Here is a 19507-nt window from a genome sequence, read left to right as displayed (position 1 = left end):
AATTAAGTAGTTCGTTTATTTTCTTGATAACTTATTGTCGTTATTTTTGACAGGCCCGGGCAGAACGAGCACGGGCACGGTGCACTGGCGTACGGCGGCAAGCAGGTGGGCGTGGCGCAGGCGCGTCCCGCCGCCCCATACGCACCTAACTATGCGCCCGCGCAGCTGCGACTGCATCAGGCCTCCTACGGCTCCGCTCCGCTTTACAGGTACAAAATCAGTCACAAAACAACTCTCAAATGTCATTCATGACATCTTTTATTCGGTGGAAATATACCTGAGTCGATCACTAGGCTCTCTAGGTATGTGGGATTCCGACATATCTGTCATGCTTTTCGGAGAGACGAGTCAGCAAATATGCACTCGTTTCTATAACTGTCACAATCGATATTTATAAGATTCGCTTTGGAGTTCGCTCTTGTCAATTAGACTTAAGTAATATTAATATCTCTACCGCATCACAATTGCTTTCAGTAATCTATATCAAAGTGCGCAGACCTCTAAATAAAACATTACAGTACCTACCTATATTTACAACTGGCCTATAAAAAAAGGTTGCTTCTCTAGAGTGGTGAGTTGTGACGTAATGTGTGATCTTTTGATGCGATTCTGGCGTAAGGCCAGGTTATAAAATATAAACACTTAGTGCTGGCACCGCCGCAGCCGCCTCCCGTATACGTTGGCACTGTTAACTGGCACCCGGACAGGAATAACCAACATTTATCTTCCCAGAGGATAGGGAATGTGGCATACCTATCATTTTTTAATTTATGAATGTGAGTTGACCAGATCATCAGGATCCGCTGATCAGGCCGTGCATTAAAGAATGCATATTAAAAAGAAAAATGTAATTTTACTCGTATTGCCATACTTTTTAAGCATATATACAATAGTACATATCGCACTTTTTAGTGTGTATTAAGAGTTAAATATGAATCCTTTTGCTATACAAAAGGATTTTAGATCAAATTTATTTGAATAAAAAAAAAATAACACTGAACATGTTTAAAAGGTTCTAAAACTTCGATAAATGTTTACGAAAGGTATTCGATGTTCACGAGAGATGTGACACCGCCTCGTGTCGAATGACAAACGTATCAAATGTAGATAACCCGTGTATGAAACTTATATTTCGCTGATTTGCATGTTTTTTTTTATGCTTACTATCAACACCTATATTCTTTACACATTCCTTTGTCGTTTATATTAAGCAGGCCTTACAGATTATATAGGACTTTAAACCGTTTAGCAGCGAATCTAAGGATTTACGCACTATTTCCAAGGAAAATTTTCGCCACTGCTTACAGCCAGAATCCCATTGGAAACTCCCAAGGTATACTGTGACTCCTTTTTTTTTTAATGAGGTGGAAATGCACTAATGCAGGCCCGCATCAAGAATATCGAACATGACGCGGGGCCTGTGGGGCTGGATCTACACTCAAAACCCTCTGCTATTCAGAGGGGTAGCGAGACCCTACCCACTAAAAACACCTCAGCCCATCACACGCCCTTAAGATGGGCCCTCGGGGTTCGCTAGGCATTCTACCCAAGGATACTGTGACTCCTAGATTAGACACGCCCCCACAAAACCATCTCTGACGTAGGATAATAACCACGTTGTATCTTTATTACAACTTGAGCAGCTTCTTTAGAACTGTGCTTACACTTTATCATTTTGCTTATTTTTTTACACTTTACGTATTTTTTATTTTTACTTTTTAAACTTTTACGTATTTGTTTTATTTTTACGTATTATTAATTATATTTTATTACTACTATTATTTAATAAAGTTTTACATAATTTAAAATTTTTCCGACGATTTTTCCTTATATACTGTTTTAAATAATGTAAAATAATTATAAGTTTAAGCTTCAATCCGTTGAAAAAGTGTTTTCTTTAAATATTTCTGTGATTTTCACCTGCGTTTTTATCGATCGACTCTCTTAAATTGTAAAGATTGATTTTGGGCATGTTCTTTATATATGCACGATAAGCACCAAGCTTTAGGTCTAGTTTTATAACGCGACAAAGTCCTTAATTTCTCGCGATAAGATACTTCCTTCCTATTGGGGTTTCGACGAATTTTAACAGCCCCTGTAGTTATAAAAGCACGCGGCTACCCGGATCTTTTCTGGTCTTCTACAGACGAAATGTTGTTGATAGTACGATATAATACCAAACTTTTGAAGTGTCTGGAATATAAACGACTGCTCCATACCCACTTTGGCAAGGCGATCACGGAAATACAATTTGACACCACATTCCATTTTGTAATTTGATAATTAACACGAAATAGATATGTGAAATGGCGCAAAATCGTAAGTTTTTTTTTAAATAATACAAGTGTTCCAAATTCAAATACACAATTAAAAAGTGAATAAAAGATGTTTTTTACATAAATATTATTATATTTATGTAAAAAACATCTTTTATTATTATATTTTACATAACGAGTCCGGCCATAAATACTGTTACAACAGTATTTATGGCCGGACTCGTCCTAACTCATCAAGTTAAAGGTATACAAAATATTTTGTTATATTTCATACAGTGTGTGTGTGGTGGTGACTTCAAATTAACCAAATAGTATGTATTAGTGAAGTAGTATTAAACCTAAAACTACGTTAACCTGAAGCACTGACACGTAAATCATATGCAAAATTCCTCTTGTTATTTTCCCCTCACTTAAATCGCATAGGCAATACAACTTAAGACTGATCGATTAATATTCCTTCCTTGCTGAGTTAATAGAGATTAAATAGCTTGATATTATATATACGAGTTATAGTTGTTGATATTATTTGGTTTACGCAAGTACTATAGACAAAAGAAAACTTATTTAACAGAGAAAGTCGGAATTTTTGGGTTCTTAGGATCAGAACTCAGATTTATATGTATTATTTTGGTTTTATCCTAAATAAATAACAATTTAATACTTTGCCAAGATATACATCCTATGTAAAGGCTACAGGAACATGCATCTAGTGGGTTTAATAATGCGCGTAAAAAAAATGTCAGTTAAAAGTTGTTATTTTTATAGAATCCTGTGAATATTGAATCTAAGCTTTATATTAAAAAAATATGTAAATTTGTTTCAATATTTTTGTAATGTAAAGGATGCACGAAATATGTAAAGCTAAGAATACTATAAAGAGGATTGATAAACAAACCACTATGTAGACTATATCTATCAAATAATAAATTACACATACGTCCTGAAATAAAGAAATGAAATCATAACAATTATAAGAAAAATCATTGTTATGATTTCATTACGACAGGAGTCGAATATCAATTCCACGAAGTATGTATCACTAAGAAGTTTCTATTGTTATTTTTCTTGGTGCCAAATAGAAGTATATTTGTTATATTGATTTATTATGAGATAAAGCAAATTTTAACTGTACATACCTAATTAGGTCTGAAAACTTCGCGTACGTAAAAAAAATGTCACATGTAATAACCTAATATAAAGATATTCTTATTGATTTTAACGTTTAGATTTTGTTAGCTTCCGATTGAATTTGGCCTATTCCTAAATTAAACCATAACTGTAATATGTTTCTGTGTTGAAATCGATGAATCAATTAGAATGTATTTGAGTACCGCTTTAATGGTTATAAAATCGCGCGGTAGTAACATGTTTTTAGTTGTTTGCATCCTATTAGTACGACGCATGAGAAACCAGGAGCATAACAAAGGCGGTAACGATTTTAAGAACATAAACCAATTACTGAAATATACAATATAGTAAATTAGCAGTAATGCACGAAAGCAGAACCGCATTGCGTATCTGCACCGGCAACAATCCACGTTGCCAAGCACGTGTCCGCGACGCCCGATGAATAATAATAAAAAATAAACAGGCGAGCCGCGCCGCTACAGTTATATCCCCCCCTTCCCCCTCGCGCCGCAACCTTGGCCTTCCCGGCCCCACGCCGAGCCGCCTCAACCCACTGACGACGCGATTTCTCGAAACGCATACAAGGTTGGCAGCTTTCGAAAAGTTTTTATTCGCGATACGCGATAGGTATACCGAGATAACTAAGAAAACAAGGCGCTTCGATTATGGCTCAGCTGAATTTACGCTTTATTGTTTTCAACGTTTAAAATTGCTATACGATTCATAAAATATTTTAAAGGCAAAATAATTATATCATGTTAGGGTTGTGTGTGTATTGTCATTGCAAAACATCTGATTTTAGTTTGTTCTCCATATTCTACGAGAGATTGCTTATGGGATGTTATAATTATAGCATAAAATCCACAAATAAATACGAAGAAATGCTTATTGATGATATTCGTCTACTATTTTAATATTATTATCAATTCTCATTTTATTCCTTTTAAATTAAATTTTAATTAAAAGTGCAGCAGCCCTAGGTGTTTCGCATGCCCCTTGTAATTAAAGCCCGCTATATTATGGGACAACGACCTCGATAACTTAAAACGATCATATGTCATGCGGGATCTATCTTGTGGCAGCCAGGACAGGCCGCCCGCGATCACCGGCTACCTTTAAATTTTCAAGGAAACATGTTCTAGAGTTTCTTTAAACCAAAATTTTGCCAAAAGCCAACACACAAGAATATTAACGATATTCCTAACATATAATTATGTGTTTATCTTAGGTACATATGTATATAACTATGTAGTATTACTCATATACTTGAAATAATCGCGTTGCATTATGATCGTCACGTCCGTTCAGCTATCAAATATTTAAAGGTACATAGCTTCGTTTGTCTCGAGAAGACAATACCTATCTCAGCAAACAAACACGAAAATGAGTCTGTCGTGGTCGTGTTTATGCACATCATGACTAAAGAAGGAATTCCTTTTATGTGTCACTGGTGTAATTGTCGTGAGTGAAATCTGCGTGACGTCATCGGGCGATAGCGATACGAGGTCGTCGACCCCGTTGTTTAGTACATTCCAGTTTACTCTATAATTAGTTCACTTCATGTTTTATGTATCTAGGATGTTCATGTTTTGATCTATGCGCCGGTTTGATACTTAATTTCGCTGACGTCATTTTTATTTTGATAACAATGTTTTTATTATTATACACACGTATTTCATTAGAAATACGTGTGCTTTGTAGTTTTATTTTATTAATAAACGTTTGCTTTGTTTTATTTACATTTTAATATTAATCTAATAATATTATTATACAAAAATAACTCAATATAACATTAACTACACAAAGTAAAGATTAATTTGTGAAGTGGAATAATAAAAAATACGATATAAGTATTAAAATTCAGCACTGTTTGAGAGGAACAAAGGAAAATTAATGTTAATCTCTTGATATATCGCACACCTCCCACATTTAGATTTCAGGTATACAATATTCATATTTTTTGCAAATAACTGCGCATAAGCTCTCTGGTTAACGTTAAGAAACATTTTGTTGTTTTGTGCAATTTAAGTGGCAATACAAATTTCGTTACAATGACAATTTGTTTTGCAAATCAATTGAAAATTTAGTGCTACCGTGAAATATACTAAAAATTAATTTTGTAAGGGTTACTTAATTTTTTATCGGTAGATGTGGATGTTGTATTGTTAATCGTATTGTGGAAAACGCATACCATACTTGCGAAAAGCACCTAACTATTGAGCTCTGTGGTTAATTTTAACCCCGGAATTTTGCGGTTACAGCTATGGGCGAGCGGGTGGCGAGTACCGGGCGGGCGCGCGAATGTCGCTTCTGGGCTCGGCCTACCTGCCACCGCCGGCACCGCCTGCCCACCATCCACCGCCCGCTGACCCTCCACCTTTCAAGAAGATCCGCCTTGCCGCAGACCACCATCCTCAACAGCTTAGAGTCGATACGAGGGAGCCCGTTATGAACTCATATAGCACGGTGGAGGTGCTGTCGCCCAATCCGCCCTCGGAGCCAACCATCGAAGATCAGAACTTTCGCACCACCAAGGATGACTTGTTGCAGCAAATATCTAAGGTACATTCACTTAAATTACATATAAAATGAGGGATAACCAAGATGAATGCACTTCATAAATAAAGATGACAATTTATTAAAGATTAGGGAGTATTATTATTATTTAACTATTACCATATTCCGTAAGATCGATATAATATAATTTTTAAAATTTTATTGAGATTTGATATACCATATATGTTATTAGATATATATATATATATCTAATAACATATACACATAGACAAAAACTTTTCATGACTTAAAGACTTTTTTGTGCTAATTGCTAAAGACACAAAAACTGCTAAGTCAATAATATCATTTAATATTCATTGATTAATTACGTAATGTAAACAAGCAATGGACAGCGTTTAGAAATAATGTACAACATGCCCTCAGGTGGATAGAGAGATGGCGCTGTCGGAGACGACACTAGCGAAGCTGAAGAAGAAGCAAGAAGAGTTAGAGCAGTCAGCTTCGAAACCGGCAGCCGCTGCGGAGCCCGAGGAAGCCCCGCCCCGGCACCGTTCCCTCGCCCAGTGCATCTATGCCGATAATAGAAAACGGGTATGTCAAATATATTATGGAATAACTATAATAATAAAATAAATAATGTATATAGTTATTAAAAATATAAAATGAATTTTAAAAAGGTAATTTTGCTTATGAAATTCCAATAAACTGAATACTCCCATTCTCTCTTCTCTTTCGCTAGAGTATCTACATTTGAGTTAAATTGACGTCTAAAGAGAGATATTTTAAATATTCAGCATGAAAACACAGTTTCACATTGATAGATGTAATTTAGACACACTGTACGCAATACACATGGTTGCTGTTTGTACTTGATAGGTGCCTAGATTAGTCTGGTAAATATTTTATTATCAGTATTACCTGGAATTGTTTAGTACATATTTGTAAATGTGTGTGCTTCCTACTTAGTACGTACATAATTGAAAGTCACATGATTCTGATTTAAATCTGGTGACCATAACGGCCATTTTGTAAATTCTATCCACGCATTTAGGGATTAAAGATAGCATAACATACGAAATACATCAAAATATGTGAAAATTAAATCTTGTATCTCTAAACTGGCAGTAAATGTAAAATTAAATTCATTTAATATTTCTTTTTTTGACGTTAATAAGTACATTGTTACCTATATGAATAAATAAATTTTGATTCGATTTGATTTGTGGATAGATCGAATATTAGGGAACACTTTGACATCTACGAATTTCTAGACGGGACTTTTATTTCAGCTAGGTAAATAATATTTTTGGCAATTTAGTAACTTTAATTTGAAATAAAATGCAATAATTACAGGTTTATTTTTTTGTATTACTTACTAGTAGCGAATGATTTATCTAACGCATACACTCTGTATTCCAGGCGGCCGCAGGTCACGCGGCATTGGCACACCTCGGTCCGGCGGTGACGTACCCGTTGTACAATCAGCCGCAGGACACGCTCGTCTATCATGAAAACATAAGGCGACATAAAACCTTCCGGAGACGATTATCTTTGCATCTGAACAATTTGAGAGTGGAGGCTGAGAAGGTGAGCAAATATCTACAAAGGTCAAGTCTTGGTTTTCGAAATGTCATGAATGTGTCTTGCATCTATTGGTGCTTAAGCGTGATATAAAAAAAATATGTTTATCTTGGAACATAAGTTCATCAAGGTATCACTTATTCCACGTCATTAAATTCGAACCTGTAGGCATCCCTACTCATCGGCAAACAAGACAGAGGCAAAAGCCGGCGTAAAAAACTCTCGGTAACAAAATCTTGCGATTTGCTTTTTTAAAAGAGTATTTTAAAAAAGCAGATCGTCAAACCATACTGTTTTTAAAACAAATATAGCAAATTAATTAGAAGTAGCCTGCCCAGCACTAGTCCCAGGCCTTTTTATCAACTAGATAATCGCTAACTTTATAGTAAGCCTTATTACACAGCTTTTCTTTAATACATTTCTTAAATTTAAACTCATTAAAAGGTAGAGATAAAAGAGCCTCTGGGAATTTATTAAAGAAGAATATCCCTTTTCCCAAAAAAGGATTACTAACTTTAGATAGTCTAGAATTAATAAGTACAGTTGAAATCTATTAACGACATTGAAGGGACTACTCGTATTTGGTCGTAAAAACCGATAGACGTTACAGCCAATGATGTTGTTATCAAGAACCTAATACAACAGAATTTAGCCGGGACATTTGATTTTGATCAATATAACCAAATTGACCAAAACCTCTGTTGGTCTGTTGTTTGATGTCGTCGTAAACGGTTTTGACTGTAGTTATAAGTACTGCTTATGACTGCCTGCCCCGTCCTAGGGGCCACATTATGTTAGTGTTATCATGAAGTCCCGAATAAACCTGAGTGGTTTTGCTTTGATACAATAAATTTTTATTCCTTCTAAGCACTGTGATTACTTAAAATTAAAAATCTATTCGTGGAACATTTATTCCCTAGGTCATTGAATGTCATCTTACTAATCTCACTTTTCCGATGTTAGCTTTATCAGTGATTTCAAATGATTCTTAGATTCCAATATGTTGATCTATTGTAGCGACACCTACAATTGATGGCTACAAATCAGGACAACAACAGAGTTATTCCGGCCGCTATATACCTACAACTTCTCGATCCTTGAAATTGGGGTCTTGGCCGGTCAGTGGTTAAACTGGTCGAGGAACCACTCTCTTGGAGGAAGCGCACATCTTCCTTCCTCCATACTCTACATATTTCTCATCTATTATAATATTGTTCTTTGTTTACGGTTATCCCGTTCCAATAAAACTTTTTGAGAGGATATAAGTGTAAATCCAGCTGTCATATGCTGACCATGACTGGGACAGCTTTAGAAATGTAGACAAAGTAATAATAGACACGATAGTCGTTCAAAACCCGGCTATGCACTAATGTATTTTTCTATGTGCGTAACACTTGCTAGTACGGTTAAGACATACATCGTGGTGAAATTTCAATTTATTAGACCCAAAAAGCTATGATATTTGTCAGAAAATTAAAGGTTGTTCACCTCTGTAAAGGACACAATACAAACGTCAAAGAAACAGATCCAGTTAAGTTTACAACCCTCGAGATAATTATGATGTGTGATATAATAGGTGAAATATATGTGTGTGTACGCAAAATTATGTTTATAAAAACATTGTTTACAGAGAGAAGATGCCTTAGCGGAAGCATATAGCCGCCGCGCAACAGAGTGGTTGCGACGAGTAGAACGCATTGAACAAGGACAGAAAAGAAAAGTAAAAGACGCAAGGAATAGGGAGTTCTTTGAAAAGGTAATTTTTTTCTATCAAAATTGGTGAACGCGCTAATGTCATGAACTTCAGGTTAATGAGAAAATTATTTTTGTATTGAATAGTCTTTTTATCAAGGCCAGTTTTGTAGTATTCATTTATGCTAGTATGTCTCCTCCGAATTTAACTTCCCAACAAAGAATTTCCATATAATAATTAACAGTTAACAAGAACGTTTAAATAAAACACTTTTTCAAAGTGTTTTCAAAGTTGTTGAGAAAGTGTTTTCTTTAAATGTGTAAAAGTTATGTTAATAAAAGACAATACTCTGTAGAACGTTAGTATGTGAATATATATAAAAAATAACGACTTATTAAATTTAAATTTTCATTGCTATTTTATTTACCAGTAATTATATTTCGGTGGTCTATTAAAGGTGTTCCCGGAGCTACGAAAACAGCGGGAAGAGCGCGAGCGGTTGTTAAGACTGGGAGCCAGAGTCAAGTCTGAGGCGGAGTTAGAAGAAATCGCAGACGGGCTACACGAGCAGGAACACGAAGACAAGAAGATGCGGTCCTTAACCGTTGTACCGCCGTTATTACGAGATCCAAGCCTGCCCCGGTTACCCGTCGATGTAAACCAGCGTAAAATCGACATGGAGACTGAACATAAGGAGCTCCAACTGCGGAATGTATGGTCCCCAGTCGAAAAGGACCTCTTCAGAGACAAATTTCTACAGCATCCTAAAAACTTTGGGCAGATCTCCTCCTTCCTACCCCGCAAGACCGTTCGGGATTGCGTTAGGTATGTCTTATTTATTTATTTCGTAATCCTACAGCTAACATTAATTATATATATAACAAACAAATACACTGAAAATATAGCCAAAGATGGAATACATCATACTTTTACTACAAAACCATTTACAAAAGGGAACAAACAAACAAAAAGTATTCAATACATTTAACTTATTGTGATTCAATGTCTTACAAAATATGTTTTAATATTATAATATATTTGTGTATATCAATGTAAGATCTAGTAAGGAAGTGGAAGGTTTTATTTGTCTTTTATAATTCTAATACACTTATTTATAAGTGTAAGAATAAGTGATTTATGTATTAACAATCGTATTGGAAGACTGATTAGAAAATTACGCCTATCTGCTGAATTCTATTTTGTTATCACGGGAATTTCACTGTGTACTTTACACTTTACATAAATCAAAGCTATTAATATTGTGCAAAACACGTGTATTGGTCACATTGTCTGCATATTGCCACGTGCCGTTTTCATATTAAATATAAGATAAATATATATTTCGTGTCGGGTGTTACATCATCATTGTTGTAATACCAGTACGGTATATGTAATACTAATTCTAGAGAAAACATAATTTACCTTTTACCAATGATTAAATGAATACTAGATTCATCTTCATCATACTATAATATGAAGGAATATTTACATCCTACTTTAATCATATTTTATATAGATTTTTACTCATTTAACATAACATATAATACTATGCTGTAACTAGTGTACAACCTCTCGGCCTACACCCTCTGTCTTTGCCGATGTGTAGGGATGCCTACAAGTTCGAATTGATTGACGTGGAATAAGTGATACCTAGAAGATCTTATGTTCCAAAATAAACGTATTTTATTATTTATTTTATTTATTCAAAATTACTATGGAGATAGAGCATTGAAAAAACGAGTGGCATACTTACTCAATAGTTTACCCGAGGACATAAGATGTGAGCCTAAACTTGCTAAATTTAAAAGTTTATTAAAAAAACACTTGTTAAATACTCTGTAACTATTTACGTAATTTATTTGTTTATATAAAGCGAGTTACTTGCAGTCAAACTGCGTTTTGCACGTACGGTTGAATTGAAAGTGTAACTTTTTACAATTAATATATTACATACATACATACAAACAAAGTTTAAGGATTCAAAAAATAAGTACTTAATTCTCAGTATGACTCCTGATTTACACTTATTATTTCGTTCTATTACATCTTTTGTACATTTCATTATTTCAGTTTTTAAAGTGTTTTTTAATACCATATATAACATTAAACAATGTGTTTGATAGATTCTACTACCTATCCAAGAAGGCAGAGAATTACAAGCAGTTACTTCGTAAGCCACGTCCAAGAAGACACGCGAGGCCTCGGCCGCCACCCGAGCCAGAACTGGTCCATGCTTCCAGTGGGGTTACAACGCGTCTTCAACGATCTCAGGGAACTAGGGTAGCTGATAAGGACACCGCCAATCTGGAAGAAGCAGTTGTGGCCGATATCAATGGCATCCCTATGCCTCCCCACGCTCCCCCATCGGCGCATCCCTCCAGGTACGGCAGAATTTCTAGTTCTTCTATTATTATAGACATTTTGTCCTTCGTTCAGTTTATTTGCGATTTTATTCTAGACAAAATTATTTATTTATGTTATTGGATGGTTTCTTGTTCTTTAGTAACGCATTCTATTTATTTATATATCACTACACAAAGAATACTAATCAGAATCGATGGGTATGGGTAAATATATTTAAAGAAAGCCACGTACATGACAATATAGATACTATATTGAATTCCATTAAATTATTTTTAGCTTATCGTCTCCATACAATGTTTATGGTGTTAAAATAAAATATATTATCAAATATTAGGGGCCGCTCAAGTATTACGTAAGCACTATAGGGTGGCTATAAATCTGCTTACGTATTACTTGAAGGGCCCGTTACTGACATTTTAGTAGGCTATAATTTTGGTCTCAGTCAGGCTAAGTGTGTGATTCTCATCACTGATATTTTTTTAAATCTGCTTTTTATTCGGTACAATCTTGACAGAGCGGTCGTGATCGATAGGTTACCAATACTTGTTCGTATTGTGAAGTCACTTTTGATATTTAAATGTCCCTCTTTTTATCTGTCATGCATTTGGCCATTTTGAATTGTTTTTGTGACTAAGGGCCTGTTTCACAATGTATGGATAAAGTGCCAACACATAAAGTATTCGAAAGATAAATTTCCAAATAAGCTACTTAGCATTTCATGACGTTTAACGCTATCTGACAGTCGTGAAACGCCAAAATACTATTTATCCTACCAATAAGTAATAAATAGCTTATTTAGAACTTATCCGGACATTGTGAAACAGGTCCTAAAACTTTTAACTTAATTTTAACATTTAACAAACGCGATAAAAGTTCGAACCTGTCCTAGTTTTACACAGTAGTTCAAAATTTATTCCGTAGAGGTCGTTGATGCACAGTTTATATAAATTATCCTTAAAAATTCAAAGTAACCCCCAGGTGGCGCTGTTTTAACTTACTTACTTTTATCCGCTATTGCACTAAGCGACATCTAGCGCATTGTGACCATTGCATTTCAATATCCTTGCGAAATAGGGACCTTTTAAAATCTGTGTTCATCCTATATCACAGATCGTAAAAGGTAGCAATCCGTATATTAGCGCCCTCTCAATTAAAATAACAATATGGACAAAGGCTTTTGAAAATATATAAACAGAATCTTTTTATAAGTAACACAGTTAATCGGTTTGTCATCAAACCTTATATAATAATATGTGTTTCATTGCATAATTTAAGTTGAGTGTTATTTAGTGTCTTTAAGTTATAGGACTACTATTACTAAGTTGACATATTTAAAATACTTAAATACTTATGTTCTCGTATTCTACATGTTATCATAACTGATTGCCTTGGCATTACATATACCATGTAATGCCATGGTATATATAATCAGACACTTTGCTATAAAATTATTATTTTATATTTTCTATATCTCCGTAAGAAAACTGCTCAGCTCTTAAAACAATTAATTGAATCCATTGTAATAATTACAGAGATTGAGAGATCAAACAAAAAGCGGTCAAAATAAATAACATCAATAAACATACAATTCAATCAGTTGTTCAAACAGCGAGTATTGTACTGCACTCCTGAATTCGCAATACGTACGATTGACGAATTTATTAAATTCCATAAAATCATTTGGTTGCTTACCTTCTCTGTACAATGTTTACAGTATTGTAATAAAAATTATAAAAGGATCCAATGTTCATTATCAGTATCTATATGGTGTATAAAAACCATATGCTTTGGTATTAATCAATAATGAAAATGCTAAAGGTAACGGTGAAATACAATTTCCATCCATCGGCATTTATTACACTACTATGAACAAAAAAAAAAACAAAATTAAAAACTAATTTCTTTAAATAAATAATGAAAAAAGCTACAAATTCAAATCAGGCATGACTTATAAACTTAGACTTAGGTACAAAGCGCGAAGTAGGAACCAATCGATGTTATAGACGCCCGTGACAAGTGTCGAAGTACAGACGTTTTTAAAAGTTGACCTGACCTTATGCTTATACAAGTACATAAATATAAAATAAAAAAAAATGTAATTATGTCTTGGAACTGTTAAAGGCCCAAAAATATCGGTAAAGTAACACATTAATGAGTCTAGCTCGTTCTCTATCCAGTGTTTACAAGTTTTCACCCAAAATTGTCATTGTCTGTTATTGATATGTAAAAAAATTATTTATTCCGAAAGTGTTGCGTCTTCTAAATCTCTGTGCATTTATAATATTTAAAAGTTTCAAGTGAATTTTCTAAATCTTCGTCAAAATTTGATATCAGCCAAAATCCCGTCATAAGAGAAATGTAATTTGAATAAAAGGTGAAGAGCGATGTTAACACACGCCGAGTGGTCGGTGTTTGCCCGCAGCCACTCGCTACGAGTTCAGGATCCCTCATTTCATTAATCGTTTAAAATTCATATTTTTCTTCCAATCCACTTTGCTGGCCTTTTTTCTTATTCAATTTACCGTCTGCAAGATTCATTCCGTTTTTAATATCGTTTATTTAATTAAATACGTATCGCGTTGACTTGAAATGAATTTAAATATCTATATATAAAGATTGTTTATAATCTAAATATAATCAAGAATTAAATATTACTCTTTACTTACTACTATTCTTTAAAGATGTTTTGTATTGTGTAGTAAGATTAAATAAATTACAAATCTTTGTCACACTATTAGGCCTTTAGATTCTTTCGCGAATTTTGTAAACAATCTCGACATTCATAAGTATGCTCTTAGACGCATTTAAACTGAATAAACGAATTTGGAATTGATTGAGATATGGTGGTTTCCTCACGATGATGTCCTTTTACTTCTGCACTATGCGCCCAGACAGAAGAGCTGGAGATCTCCCCATCTCAGTTGGCTGGGTTGGTATGGCCACGCGTTAAGCAATTAGATTATATTCCTAGATATTCTTAGTTACAGTAGCTCCTTGCTTCATCATCAAGTGATGATGTTCTTGATCGTATTGGTAGGAAGGATGTCCCACGGGAGGATGGGGTATTACAACCGCGCGATATTCGTGCGTATGTTGACAATCACTCCAGCTATTATTTGTTGAAATGCCCCCGGAGACTGAGCGGGGCCACACGGGTTGTGCAACGCATTTGTCGATAGTCGATTATTTCTGACGTTTAACGAACTATGACTTAAATATATTTAGGTATTTAAAAAAAAAAAATTTTTGTTAATTTATTATCATATAACACATGGAGAAGATCCACAAGTGAGTAGAGAGATTTTATTTTCATCCGTACATCGACACGTCTTGGTTGGCTCGTCACTAGTCGGCCCGTAGTACGCGGTTTGTTTAGATTTTTACGCAAACACGCGGCAACCCATCTTTCTAATTGCCTTAATTAAAGCGCTCGCCGATAGGGGAGGTGGGGGCCGCTAGCATCAACGAAAAAACTTACTTTTTGCAATCCCGCTTCGCGATTGATATTTCATATCGGTTTGTTTTATTTTCTTTCATTTTATTATATAAAATGTTTTTTTTTTGTTTTTTAGAAAAAACACTGTATTAATTGGGATTGTAGAATATTTATAAATTAAACAAAACAATCAAAAACATTAGATATTTTGTAAATTACATATAAATTTTGCGGTTAACATGTCACAGTCAAAATAATTTTATTAAATGAGAGTAAAGATTAATTAGCAAGTTAGGATTAATTGAATACTGAGTTAACAGGAACAGTTTGCGTTCGCCCGGAGATAATTACCACCCACCGGACACTACTCTATTAATTGACGCTGTTTAATTGCGTTCAAATATACCGCATTCCCTGCTAATTCATTCTTTTTCAATCGATTATAACCATTCACAAGTAAAGTAACAAACGACACGACCCATTTAATATTGTGTTTTCATTTTGGTCTATAAAAGTTTTAGTAAAGCATTTTTTTTAATTTTGTATTTTGCGTGTATTTTTAATACGTATTAAAAATACACGCATACTAAAGAGAAATGTTAATAAATAGTTTTACTAAAAGATTAAGGTTGGTCTCGAGTCATTGTTTATTTATTATTTACAGCTAATATAAATTATAATCATTAAAAAACAATTATACTAAACATAGAAATATAGAAAAAATAATTAAATAAGGAATATATAAATACAAAAAGGTTCAAACATAATCCGGTCGTGCCGGCTGTTTGATGGTGCGAAAATGAGTGTTTGAAGGTGTGTCAGGTGTGTTCATGATAAAGGTGATTTAAGCATTATAAAGTTAAAATATAAGACTTTTATTAATATGTGTGCGAATCCATCGGATTTTAGGCACAAGATAAGCGGCAGGCACAGTAAACATAATTAGCTCAATTCGCTCTGTGCAGTCTCGTTTTGCCCGCGGCTCCCCGCACAATCACCGCACTCAATAAACACGACGGCCGCGCTGCGATTGTTTAAATTACTCTTTTTAATTATAACCCCACCGTATTAACCTTCCGCTAACTTTGTTACGGCTTTAAAATATTATTTTCACTCTTTACGGATGACATCTAGCTGATTGAATATCCAAAACATAGATAGATTTTAAGAGAAATATTGAATAAAAAATATTTTGGCCTTTTAATATTTTAATACAAAACGTATATTTGACGTAATAAAGTGAAGGAAGTTGCCAAATAATTTAAAGGCTTTATAAATTTCTGACACTTGAACCATTTCTATTCAGGTCGGAACTTAGTCGGACGCCTCCCTTGCCACCGTCACCCCCGCCGGCGTCGTCGGCTCCACCAGCCGTCAGCATCGGGCTGACGACGCCGTTGCCTTCGCTGGAGCAGTCATCCACAACTCCAAGCCTGATGGGGGCGGACGGCGAGGCTGGGCAAAGCGAGTCAGTGTGTGTCAGCGCCATCAGCTTGCCCCCTGGCAGCCCCACGGCTCCCGAACCCACGCCGCCGCCTGCCGACGCCGTCCTACCAACGGGAGACACCACATCTGTTATTACGGTAAGTTACACACCGCTTATGGTATGTTTTTCAATTTAAAACACGTTAAAGAAATGTGAAGAAATATAATTTATTGTGTTTAGACCACGTCGAGTCAAGTGGCCAGCATAAGCGTGTCCGGTGGCGCAAACGCCGGTGGCAGCCAACCGCCTACTCCGCAGCCCGCAACACCAACGCCACAGCCAACACCGCCTACGTCACAGCCTAATCCGCCCACACCGCAGCCCGCGGCAACACCGACGCATCCACCGCCCACGCCCGAGCCAGGTAAGCTGTATTGTGTGTAACTACCCTCAAAACCATAAAAAATAAACAGTTGCACTCTCAATCTCAATTTTCAGATAAAATTTACGTTCCCAGTGAATCATGTCGAATGATTTAATTATAGCATATAGGAACATACTAGGAAAAAGAATAGTATTTTATGTGTGTATATGTTACGAACTGTGTGTGAATAACACATAAAAATAACCTTAAACTCTAGTAGGCGGTATGTGAAGAAATCAATGAATAGTTTTAAACGTCTTCAGTGAATGGTTCAGTGTACGAAGTTATTTGCTTTAAAGTTACACTGAGTAAAAAAGTCGGTGTTGAAAACCCTGTAAGCCTAACGTAATAGTTATATTTATCTAACACCTTAGATCAGTTATTTATAAATACTAGAAAAGGAATTATATTTTAAAATTTAAATTAATATATTCGACAAAGTGTCTTCACTTTTTAGGGTACGAACACATTATACGTTTTTCTTACATTATTCGTAATTTTTGATTTCGTTTCGGTGTGCTATATTGAAATAAAATAATTTGTCATTTCAGTGTTCTCTCGTAATTACAATTGCTAAAAAACAGCGATATTTTTTAAAATGAAATAAGATTTTTATTTATATGTAATATAAGTATCTTAGTTTTTAGTAGACCTTGTTCTAAAATTCAGCTCTAAGCTTGTTGATAAGTTTCAGTCATCGTTCATTTTATCTCTTAGAAATAACGTATAAAATTCAATATTGTTGAAAGATTTCCAAATAGCGAAAGTAAATAAAACACTCACTCATCTATTGAAATAATGTAAATATAATTCATAAAACAACAACTTACAGCTTTGCAGGAAAAACTTCATATTTTGCCAATTAAAACGTTTTATAATTTTCAATAACTTTTAATATTGAGATCAATACAGTTAATGTACATTAGATGAATTATTTCTAATTTGGAAAGTTGGATTATTAGTATGTCACCTCATATAACAACATTATAGATATAACATAATAGTTATGGGGAACTAATATTAGTCAAGAACTAAGAAGTCTCGACTGCTTTAAAGCCGTGATGAAGAACCACTTTTAAACGTATTTTAACACTCATCTGAGAAGCACTTAAGTTACAAAGTTAAATTGTAATATAGAGTTCTATAAGAAAATGTCAACCTCGGGAACGTTCGGTTTTAACTAACAGTTCGAAGAAGAGTTTCAATCACATGGTTAACACACGCTCAGGCTGTAGAAGTGCAGGGCTCGGGTGAGTCCCGGTCTGCTTCCTCCGCGTGACACCTCTTGCGGTGTTTGTGAACGAAGTAGTAGGATGGGAACTTGCAGCCACAAGTCTTGCACGGATAGTAGTGGAGCACGGAACGCTGTTTGCGGGGCCGGCCCCACTCACGTTCAGGGCTCGATTCTCGCCAGGCCCCATTGAGCACACGGGTGAAGCGTACGGGTCCATCGCACGAGGCCACGTCAAGCACGGCCGTTTGTCGCTTAGGGGGCTCTGGAGCCTCTACACGCTCCACGTCTAATTCGCTGGACGTGGTGGATGACGGTGATGGGGGCGGTGGCGATGCGGGCGGTGAAGGGGCTTTGGCCCGTCTGGGGACAGGTCGGTGCGCCCCGGGCGGGGGTACGGGACGTGCCACACACGGACTAGGCCCGAGCCACGCGCGGTATAGGGACAGCATCGGGAGGCTGGCGGCGGCGGACTGAGCGCAGACTTCCTCTCGCCTCAGTTTTATTCGCGACGGCCGCCAATTAGGGCTGCCCCTCGGTTTTGCGGCGTTTAAGCTTTTAATTACCCACTGTGCACGTGTTTATATTCAGCGACAGAGGGATTAAATTCGCGATTATGCTTATGATTTCTTCTAGTACGTCAGATTAAATAAGTCTAAGAACTTTACTTATTAGTATATGACTTCAATAATTTTATTCTTATAGGTAAACAAGTACACTTATGAACGTCAGCAAAGAAGTTGTTGATTATAAACTAACATTTACTCACCGTTTGCTAGTCAAGGGCATAGAGCTATAAAATAATAAAATTGATGATTTAGCTAAATAAAAAGTATTAATTATATTAAGTTTAAATATTTCGGTATATATCTAGTCACGTTAAACAACGCGAGAGCATTATTTAATTGAAATTGACACAAAAGTTAAGATGGCTGCGGTTCTTCCAACTCATTAATAAAACATGGAGCATGACAATTTTTCAAAAGATCTCGAACGCTATGAAATATTCGTGGAGTACAGTAGTCTCGGCAAACACTTAATTCACTTAGAGGTCCCTCGCCGCGGGCGCTCCGCTACCTCTGGGACCCCATTCAAGCTTTGCCTTTATAACTTAGCATTTGTAACACGGTGTACCGTGTTATTATGGACGATTAATCATAAACAATAAATCAATGTAAACTGCGGAAGCATTTGTTTAGTTCCCACATGCTAGGATATCTTTGGCAGATGCACATAGGTGATTGCTTGCAACACCGGACATCGCATCATCGCGTATGTAACCTAATAATTTCTCCCTATATCTTTAGAAAATACGCGGATAACTCACAAACAGCTAACACAAGTAGGTACCTATTATCGCGTAATCATGTATGTGCGGCTTATACACAACAATCAATCCAATTACAATATGAGCGGTAGCGGACGGCCGTG

At 35.6% G+C, this 19507-nt stretch overlaps 1 protein-coding gene across 4 annotated transcripts in view; it reads left to right on the top strand.

Moving 5' to 3' along the window:
* LOC110991378 overlaps positions 1 to 19507 on the top strand; it is a 70745-nt gene that overhangs the window by 38083 nt on the left and 13155 nt on the right. For all 4 annotated transcript variants that reach the window (XM_045634623.1, XM_045634621.1, XM_045634622.1 and 1 more), the window contains 9 exons: positions 54 to 209; positions 5666 to 5966; positions 6345 to 6512; positions 7341 to 7508; positions 9133 to 9258; positions 9653 to 10020; positions 11319 to 11576; positions 16302 to 16578; positions 16662 to 16845. In XM_045634623.1, coding sequence (XP_045490579.1) covers positions 54 to 209; positions 5666 to 5966; positions 6345 to 6512; positions 7341 to 7508; positions 9133 to 9258; positions 9653 to 10020; positions 11319 to 11576; positions 16302 to 16578; positions 16662 to 16845 — 2006 coding nt within the window. The remainder of the gene's footprint in view (positions 1 to 53; positions 210 to 5665; positions 5967 to 6344; positions 6513 to 7340; positions 7509 to 9132; positions 9259 to 9652; positions 10021 to 11318; positions 11577 to 16301; positions 16579 to 16661; positions 16846 to 19507) is intronic.

The sequence above is a fragment of the Pieris rapae genome, chromosome 3 (genome assembly GCF_905147795.1).
Source record: "Pieris rapae chromosome 3, ilPieRapa1.1, whole genome shotgun sequence".
NCBI classification, from domain to species: Eukaryota; Metazoa; Arthropoda; class Insecta; order Lepidoptera; family Pieridae; genus Pieris; species Pieris rapae.
Note: the sequence above shows the minus strand (reverse complement) of the source record. Positions and strands in the feature narration are given on the sequence as shown.